The sequence below is a fragment of the Grus americana genome, chromosome 1, assembly GCF_028858705.1.
Source record: "Grus americana isolate bGruAme1 chromosome 1, bGruAme1.mat, whole genome shotgun sequence".
Classification (NCBI taxonomy): domain Eukaryota; kingdom Metazoa; phylum Chordata; class Aves; order Gruiformes; family Gruidae; genus Grus; species Grus americana.
Window position 1 is genome coordinate 82,490,604 of NC_072852.1, and position 10,002 is coordinate 82,500,605.

The 10,002-nt window shown below is 43.6% G+C and overlaps 1 protein-coding gene across 1 annotated transcript in view; it reads left to right on the plus strand.

Moving 5' to 3' along the window:
• Positions 1-9,631, plus strand: part of ARHGEF5 (Rho guanine nucleotide exchange factor 5) — a 48,231-nt gene extending 38,600 nt beyond the window's left edge. The window contains exons 8-17 of the mRNA XM_054817235.1: positions 1-161; positions 1,063-1,215; positions 2,612-2,741; positions 3,628-3,702; positions 5,430-5,519; positions 5,854-6,008; positions 6,683-6,844; positions 7,255-7,325; positions 7,660-7,764; positions 8,042-9,631. Of these exons, the coding sequence (XP_054673210.1) occupies positions 1-161; positions 1,063-1,215; positions 2,612-2,741; positions 3,628-3,702; positions 5,430-5,519; positions 5,854-6,008; positions 6,683-6,844; positions 7,255-7,325; positions 7,660-7,764; positions 8,042-8,196 (1,257 nt within the window). The 3' untranslated portion in view covers positions 8,197-9,631. The remainder of the gene's footprint in view (positions 162-1,062; positions 1,216-2,611; positions 2,742-3,627; positions 3,703-5,429; positions 5,520-5,853; positions 6,009-6,682; positions 6,845-7,254; positions 7,326-7,659; positions 7,765-8,041) is intronic.
• The last annotated feature ends 371 nt before the right edge of the window (positions 9,632-10,002 follow it).

Sequence of the window (10,002 nt, forward strand, 5' to 3'; positions counted from 1 at the left end):
GCCAAGTTTGAGTTGATAATGTCTGAGGCTTCATACCTGCGCAGTTTAAATGTGGCAGTGGATCACTTCCAGCGATCATCAGAGCTTCAGGCAATGCTCACCAATCAAGAGCGTCAGTGGCTTTTCTCCCGCCTTCATGATGTACGCGATGTCAGCGCCAGGTGAGATATGGCCCTTTACTTCCAGGACTAACACCCGCCAAGAAGCGCAGACACAGCCCATCGTTTCCATCAATAACATCTCTCACTCCAGTTCTGCGTGTTCACTGACCTTCAAGGTAGATACACACACACACAGAGCACTTTATGATTGCATACCAACACTGCCCTGAAAGGAACATCCATCTTTTTAGGTGACAGGGCAATGTAAATCTTGGTGTTAAGTCCCAGATACTATGGTGCAATTGTGCACAGAGCTCATTGCAGATCAAAATGTTCAAAATGCTACTGTAGCCATGCCCTGTTGGCTTCAACTACAACTGAACTTGACTACCTAGACCTCACCCCAAACCAAATGCAGCTCCTGCCAAATACAAGACAAAAGAAGCAGCTGCATGAGCCCTGACCGAAAAAAGAAGGGGAAAAAAAAAGTAAGTTGCAGCCATGACTTGACAGAACCTAATGTGACTCAATTGAGCATAAGTCATAAAATGTAGACATGACCCCACATGCAAGGAATCCTGTATACTGTAGGATTTTGTTCTGCTTTTCTCCTGCAAGGCTTGGCTACATATATCGCTCAGCTAGTAAGGTTTGCTGCTACCTTTTCCATTACTACTAGTGGGATTATAGTGGTGATGCCTTAATTTTCAGTTGTTCCCTGACCATGCCCTTAGAAGTATGTCCTCTCAAGAACAGAGGTCTTTTGCCTCTGCTTCTTCCTTGCTCATGTCTAGCCCTAAATTGTCATTGCACAGGCATTAGGCTCTATCTGGAAGTAAAGAGCTGTCTTGTGCTTATATGTGGGTGGTCAGGATTTTAGAGGATGAAGGACATTCCTGCTTTACTAAATGACACTGATATCTCCCTCTCCTTTTTATGGCACTGTAACCATGTGCTGCAGTTTCCTCTTTGACTTGGAGGAGAAATTTGAGGAGGACATATTTACCTTCCACGTGTGCGATGTGGCTCTGAAACATGCCCCCGAGTTCCGCAGGGTGTATCTACCATATGTAACAAACCAGACGTATCAGGAGCAAACCTTTCAGCGGTTACTGTAAGTTTTTTCATTTGTTGCACCCTTCCCCCCTCCCCCTTACTTCTTTGCTGTACCTTGAATATTCACTCTTTCAAAAGATGGGGAATGCAGCAGGTACAGGCCATTGGCCAGTGCTCACGCTACATCCCCAGAAGAACAGGCAGGAACTTTCTTCAATTCAATGGCATTTGGGACAGCAGGACAGAGCTGCTGCAGGCTTCTCTCCCATAGCATTATTCCCTGGAAAGGGAAGGAATAATGAATATCTGGTTCTATTGCAGGCTATTCTCTCCATCTACTCTCTGCTGAAGAGAGCAAAAATGACTGTCCTGCATAATGGTTTTCAGTCTGTGGTTTTCAGATTACTAAGAACCATAAAGTGATAATTTCAAGTGAAACTTCCAACCTCAACCATTCTGTGATTCTGTAATTAAGAAAAATATGGCTGCTGTCAGTAAGCTTAAACTAGCTATCCAGGAGGCTTTAAAATGGATTGAAAATCCTAGGGCCTCTGTCTGTCTCTTTTTGCTCTGGGTGGTGGAGTGGAACATCTCTTGCCCTCCTCTTCTGTACCTGGTGGCACAAACAAGCATTGCTCAGGCACGGGCCCAATTCTGAGCAAAGTGTCCTTGCCACTTCTGCAACGCTTCCCTTCGTAACAACCCAATCCCAGTGAAGCTGCAGTGATTCCAGGAGAAGACACTGTTCCCAACAGGCTATTCAGGCACTGTCTCTGGGTGCTGCTGGCTGGGAGAGATCTAGTCTCACCATTGATTCCCTTCAGGGAAGGCTCAGTTCCACACAGAAGGGACCTCCAGGATATTGTCTATGGCAATGTCTACTGGGCCTACAACCTTCTTCCCTGTCTCTTCAAGGATATGGGATTGGCTACTCTGGTGGCTGGTGCTGCTCTCATACCATTAGCCTTTTATCTCTACTGTCCAACATGGAAAACTGGATGGCAGTGGGTGTGTCTAAGAGGGTAAGAGAGACATTAGAGTGGAACGCAGCTCCTCTTGGGAGCAGCAAGAGAGGGGAGGCAGCTGTTTCCAGACCCTGAAGACAGCCTCTGCAGCTGGACCATTCAGTGTAAAGAAAGAATACAAACCACCACTGTGTGAAAGGTGCCCTACTGATAGGGGGGAATTGAAATGTAGTTGTTACTTCTGGCTTTTATTCCAGAGGGCAGTAGCAGAAAGAGGAAAGATGTAATAGCAGTTGTACTGCTGTCCTGTAGCTGTTAGAAACCCATACTAGCTCTTCCTAAGCAGTGGCGCAGTTTCTTGACATTTCCTGCCCCAGGGACAAACCCTGACTGTTGGACCTGGAGTACTCCAACACTCACTGAAATCTGATACTAGGAAGACTATTTGCTCTGATGCCTAGATGTCTTCTTTCTTTACCGCTCCCACAGAAATGGAAATGCAGGGTTCCAGCAAGTCCTGGAGAGACTGGAAAGTGATCCAGTATGCCAGCGCCTCTCACTTAAATCCTTCCTCATCCTCCCTTTCCAGCGCATCACGCGACTCAAACTCCTCCTACAGGTAACTGTGCTGATTCTCTGCTTTCCTGCAGTTTCTCTCAAGTTGACCCTTCTTCAAGGCTGAAAGTCATATAAATATGAGCTAGCTCCAAGCACTGGGTGGAAGGACTGCATACAGCCCTTCATGCTGCATCTGTTGATAAGCTTGGCTGTAAAGCCACTCTGTTGCGTATATTGTGAATGTGCCTTTGCGAAAACAAACCTGTTTGTCATCGTGCAGATGCCTGCACCATGAATTGGATATGATAGTCTCTGTGAGCAATGCAGTGTGTATACTGCTTAGGACTTTGTTGCAACATTACTTCAATTGTACTCCAATAAATAATTTATGGAGTCTTCGCAGAACATATTGATTTACATTTTGAACTTTTTGGGCTTCCTGCTAGGAAAATGAAACAGGGGTTCCTTGGCTGCCCTCTGAAAGGCAGCCTGTCCCATCTCTCTGCCTGCAATGTTGACTAATAAGAGACTTCCAGACAGGGAACCAGGGAGTCCCTAATGAATTAATTTTGAGCTCTTTCTGTGAAATTCTTCTTTTTGATTATTTGAGCCTTTTTTGAACGGGAGAAAAGGAGTATTGGGCAAAGAACAATTCCATATGTAAAGCCGTTTGTGCTTGGATTAGTGATTGCTTCTTATGCCATGTAACTTGTACATGACAGTTAATATGATTTAGATTTTCAGGGATGCCCTGTTCAATACAGCTTATCAGTGACACTCTGCATCTCAAATTTCTGGCCTTATTATTTCCACATCTCATCGCCTACCACTGCTTTAGTTTCCTTTGAGGTTGGCATCTTGGTGTCTCCTTGTTTCTCCTATCCCTCCCAGATACATATGTTCAGCTTTCCCTCTTTGTATTATGAAAAACATCTTCTCTCATGCAGAATATCCTGAAGAGAACTCGTCCAGGGTCTGAGGAGGAAGTGCAAGCAACACAAGCCTATGATGCACTTGAAAAGGTAAGGCTGTCAACGCATCCTGCAGCCCTGCAGAAAGGGATCTGGGGGTTTTGGTTGACGGTACCCTCAATATGAGTCAACAGTGTGTCCTGACAGCCAAAAGGGACAACTGTATCCTGGGGTGCATTAAGCACAGCATAGTTAATCAGTTGAAAGAAGAGATTGTTCCACTATGCTCAGCATTGGTGTGGCCTCACCTCAAGTACTATGTGCGGTTTTGGGCTCCACGATATAAGAAGGATGTAAAAATAGCAGAATGTGTCCAAAGGAGGGCAACAAAGATGGTGAAAGGACTAGAGGGCGTGATTTATGAGGAGTGACTAAGGATACGAGGTTTGTTCATCTTGAGAAAAAGAGACTGAGGGGTGACTTCATTGCTGTCTACAACTTCCTCATGTGGGGGAGCGGAGAGGGTAGTGCTCTTCTCTTCGGTGTCCGGTGATAGAATGCAACAGAATGGTTTAAAGCTGCATCAGAGGAAGTTCAGATTGGATATTAGGAAAAAGCTCTTCACTGAGAGGGTGGTCAAGCCCTGGAACGAGCTCCCCAGGAAAGTGGTCATGGCCCTAAGCCCGACAGTGTTCAATAAATGTTTGGACAACACTCTTGGATAACTTTTAGGGATATTCTGTGATCCTCCACAGCCATGCTCCATCACACAGCTGAAGGACACGTAAATGGCCCGGTCCTTTTCATTGATCCTCACTGTTGTCATTATTCCTCACCAGTAACAAATTAGTGTGTTCATGTGACCCTCCTGCATGTGCAGTGGTAGCTGTGAGCAGAAAGCACTAAAGTGGGAGCCAACTGGGATGCGACTGAACCAGCACCAATGATATCAAACTACTTTTTTCAGGATTTGCTCTTTCCAGTCTCCTAACCACCATTCCCCCTTTGTGTTCCTTACCTTTGTTTCTAATTAGTGATCAAGTCCCACTCTAGCCCCCACAAGAAAATCTTGTTTAAAAAAAAAAAAAAGCATGGCAAGACATTATTCTATTGCATCCCCTCCTCTATCTTATTTATTACAGAGGCAAGATTTAAAGTCTTCTGGGACAACTTGTTACCTAAATTTGTACAGCAGCATAAGGTAGACTTTTTACTAGCTAGCTCCGGTTCTGTCTAGTGATGATTTGACCTTCTTGGAGTGTCACTCCCTTCCTTACAATCTCTCCCCTATTCTCTACCACAAACCTAAAGACCAGTTCAACATGATACATACCTCCTTAAAACTCTTATGCAGCTGCCCTGTATCACCTCAGGCAGCTATGTAGGCAGCTTCTACAGGCTGAAGTACCTCTGTTTTCCATTGTGGCCTGTCCTCACAGGTACTGGCAACAAGCTCTGGGCTGTGACAAATCAGGGCTGATGTTTATCTAATCAGCCTCCTGTGTTTACAGTGGAGCATCTAGTAAGAGCTGCTTCCAAATGATCAGCAATTCAACCTGTGCCACCTGAAAGAGATGTCTCTAGTATCCCCCCCAGTATCCCAAAGTTAAAAAAATATTTATCACGGAGACTTTATCTAAAGAATACCTTCCTTAAGAAAGGATGATCATTGTAGGTATGGAGAAGTTTAGTATGCTTGCCTGGAAAAATACTTCTTCTGCAGGAGGATGCCTAAGGAATTGTCACTTACACTGACTCTTGAGGGGCTCCTGGGAGCAGTAATGATGCCACCAGGCAGTTCTGCTCCCACCTCACTGATCATCTGTCTTCCTCTGCAGCTCATCAAGGATTGCAATGAAAACGTCCAACGCATGAAGAGCACTGAAGAGCTGATCTACCTCAGCCAGAAGATTGAATTTGAGTGCAAGGTGAGCTTGTCCATTCCCTAGGCCTTGTTCTAGCCTGATGTCTTTTCTCTCTTTCCTCACAAAGTCACTTGTGCTTACTTTTTGTTCTCCTCTCCAATATACAGAGAACCTTTGAACCAGAATATCATACACAGGTCAGCTTTTCATTAGTGCTTCCCTTGCCCAATCATTCGTGTCAGCCTTCAGCTGAAGGTGCCTACCATGACTTACTCCTGTCCCGTTGGAGAGATGAAAGCACACTTCCCATAAAGAAAGATAAAAATGCAAATCCAAAAGTCATGGATACTGATTTCCTTGTACACACTTGACATAAATGTTCATTTCTGTCTTGCAGATATTCCCACTCATCTCACAGTCAAGGCGACTTGTGAAGTGTGGTGAGTTGACAGCACTGGACTTCAACACCCCAAGTCCAAAATGGAAAGTCACCACCCGTCCCATCTACCTACATCTTTTCAATGACTGTCTGCTCCTGTCTCGGCCGAAGGAGTGAGTGCTTCAACACAATTCTTGCTGCCCCTTCTAAAATACCTGTCTCTTTCTGGGTCTGTGCTTTGGTGAGAGAGTCCTTTCCCTCTGCCTGCCAGCAAGTGGCAGCATTTGTCAAGTCACTCTCCTGGCCCTACATTATGTGAGTATCATGCAAGTGTGTGGAATCTGATATTCCCAACTCTTGATTACAACATATGATAATATAACAAGGTATCTTCTGGTCCCTAGTGCAACACTTCTATTCTGCCTCTCCAGCTCTATAATGTGAAATACTTCAATAATAACCATTTATTCTAGCTTTAGTTGGTAAATAATTTCTTCCTAAAGGACAGTAGGAAGATTAGTGAATGTCCAAATCACTGGTTTGTCAAGAAACTAAGTTGGTTGGTTGTGTTGGGATTTTTGGGGTGGTGGTTTTGTTAAGCTGTAAGCTATCAAATAGAATTCTGACAGGACATAGCTTAGCATTTCTACCACTTTCATTAAGCCCCCTCTCTCTTCTCTGGCCTTCTAAGACTTCTAGCAAGAGCAAAGCTTAGGGTGCCTGAAGCAGATGAAGGCTCATTAAAAGCTTTTTGCTTTCCTGACATCAGAAAACTACATAGAGTCACTTCATAACCCTCATCACCTTAAAACTCACATCTTGTTTTGTGCTTCCTCTTTACCTGCAGGGGTGGACGTTTTGTTGTGTTTGATCATGCTGCTTTCTCAGATGTGCGTGGGGAGAAGTGTGAGATGAAACTGCATGGAACAAACAAAAATGTTTTCCGTCTCTTTCTGCTTCAGAATTACCAGGGAAAGAGAGTGGAGTTTTTGTTTCGTACAGAGACACAGTAAGAGCTCAAGGTTACCCTCCGTATATCCCGTTATCATAGCCAGACACCTCCTAAGATCCTGATGGTTGTCCTTCAGCTACCCAAATGCTGAAATATCAAATGCAGCTGCTGAGCAGAGGACTTGAAAAACATCCTCTTATCGTAACAAGCCCTTAAGGAATCACTTTGCTCCTCTCTCATCAGAGCTGCTCATACTACCACATTATGTCATTCCATCAGCTTCCAAAAATGGGAGGTTTTACCTTTTCCCATCCCTTTTCTCCATTTCCACTGTCTCTGCTTCCCCTCTGCTTTCCCTCCCTGACCCCTCATGCGAACCAACCTGTACACACATACACACCCATTCCCACATTCAGACTGCTGTCCCTCACATTGAATCCTGACACCTATCTGGTGATGTTTTCCAGCAGTGAGAAGCTGAGGTGGATCTCTGCTTTGGCTCCTCCGCGAGGAGAACTGGACCTTCTGGAATGCCCTGGTGAGACTGCTCTGCTACTACAGCAATGGGGGTGGTCTGGCTCAGAGAAGCTGGAGTCACTGTGAGGTGGAACATCCCAGAAAAGACTCCAAGGCAGAATACTTGCTTTTTTGTAAATAAAGAAGATATTCATGGGCTTGCCCTCAGTGCCAAGTTCTGCCAGTTACTTTACCTATATTTATTCCTCACATTAGGTAGAAGACCTGTAGTCTGCCTTCCAGTTCTGTGCCCTTTAGTGTTTGGGCAGTCCCTTATCCCTGTCTCCTCTGGGGCTGATGCATACAAGTTTACTGTTGCTTTCTAGTATACCATTATGATCTTTTGTCCTCTTTAGATGCACCACAGGTTCAATGTATAAAGACTTACAAGGCTCGAGAAAATGATGAACTGGCTTTGGAGAAAGCAGATATCATCATGGTTATGCAGAACAGCAATGATGGTGAGCAGAATGAACAATGGCTATGTTAAATTACAGGTAGAACGTCACTCTAATAGTATAAAGCTTTAACAACACAATCAGGCTTCAGAAGGAGCCTCTCATTCCTGATCATTGCATTGAGAGGATGAAGAGGCTCTTCATTAAGACACGTTATTTGGAAGCTGAAGGGGGATCTTTTTCGTTGATCTTAGGGCCTTGCTGGAGGGGTTTTTTGGGGAAGAATGAAGAAAACGTTTTGACTATTTTGCCTCATCTTGTGCTTTTCCCCACACCACAGGATGGATGGAAGGAGTGAAACTTTCAGACCGAGAGAGAGGCTGGTTCCCCTCAGAACACGTGGAATTCATCTCCAGCAAACATGCGCGGCAGAAGAACCTGAAGGAGGAACAGCGTGTGAAGAATGCCAAGCAGCAGGTCTTCTGCAAGAAATAAGACTCTACTCTGTTTGGACCTGTACAGTCTCCCTGCCATGGGGAAACCATCTTTTTTCTATTGTGCCTCAGAACACCTCTGTGAAGAGCATAATACAGCACTTTGACAGAACCAGGTGCTTTTTGCCAAAGAAAGCAGGAATTCAATCAGGAAAAATCATTCACTTCCTCTGTGTCACCAGGACTACGGCAGCAGTAGGAGGAAAAAAAGTTGCATGTATTGCTTGCTTTGTTGGTAGTAGGGGAGGGACTTTAATCAGACAGAGGTCTGGAATCTGGATTTCTGAAAATGTATTCCTGGTTTTGCCACTGACAAGTTGCAGGACCTTGGGCAAGTCACTTCAGAATTCTGCCTCGGCTTTCCCATCTGTGAAATGGGGGTAAACTTACCTACCTCACTGGATGTTGTGAGGCTAAATTCACTAGTATTAGCATACTAAGAGCTTTGAGTTCCTGAGAAGGAAGGTGCTAAGTGCAAAGCACAGTATAGTTGAGGAGAGTTTTCCATTTGAATATACTCTTGATATCTTGATGGTGTTGATCTCCATAGTGTAATTTCCATTTAGAGCAGTTTATCTATTTGATCGTGCAAGTCTACTGGTTTTTAGATAGGCAAATATTTCATTGTACCTAAATCTAACTCAGTCTCACAATACTGTTAAAGAGTCCTCGACCACATTAGAAAATCCACTTGAGTTAAGCGAAGTTTTCAGAAGCCACTGTGATGATTTCCCCCACCTTAAGAGGTATCAAGCTGAACAATCTGTTTCACAAAGGTCACCTCTCTTCTGAACTAGTGTCCCAGTAAGCCATCTGAAATGACCTTTTTTTTTTTTTAATCTGCCTCCTGCTCAAAGTAGAACAGTGACTTTTCACAGAGATTTTTATTATGTATTGGTACATGCCCTGTACAAAATAATCATGACTAGGCATATGCAACAAAGTGGCACTTTCCTGCTGCTCTTAAATCTGATAGCTGATGTGGTATTGCATGCACCATTTTGCACACTTATAGAAAACACTGAGATATTTAGCCACTGTAGATAAAGTCAAAATACGTACCAGGGACTTTGTTCTTTTTTAGAACCCTCTGGTTTTAAGTCCAGTTTACATGCAGTCCTGCTTTTATGCAGAACGTGTCTATTTGAGGACATGCCTTCAACTGTAAAATACTGTTTTCTGTGTTAAAGTGTTTGCGTTCAGTTCAGTCAATGCAAGATCAAGTATAAGAATCAATACACCAAAGAAAGCAATGTGTAGTCTTCTTGCATTTAATATATTTGAAGAATTAGTTATCTTCATATCTCCAGCTTTCTGTCTCTGTAACATTCTGCTTTTAATTCCCATTTACATTGTATCTAGTATAGCTTATTACAGCCTATTTATATCAATAATTTTAGCTGGATTAAAAAAAAGTTGCTTTTAGTCCTAATAAACTCATGCACTTCTCCAGTTAAAATAAACAACTTTTCCTTGCTACTTAGGTTTTCATCTCAAATACAAGTAATTGAATATTTACTGAATATATATATTCAGTATTTTCATTATTTTTTCCATATAACTCTCCTTTCTCAGTGAATATTAAGTACAGATAGCTTGTCTCTGGCTGTCATGAATTTATGTGATACATAAGTCATTAGGATCACCAGTGTCTCAACTGGGATACAGAACACTACCGTTCAGTATGTGCCCGCATAAGGTCGTCTTATGCAGGCAATCTGAGGCATCCCATACCCGTATCAGCTTCATCTATGGCCTGCCTCCTCATGATACAAGTAGCATAGATACTGCCATCCTAAGTCAGAAG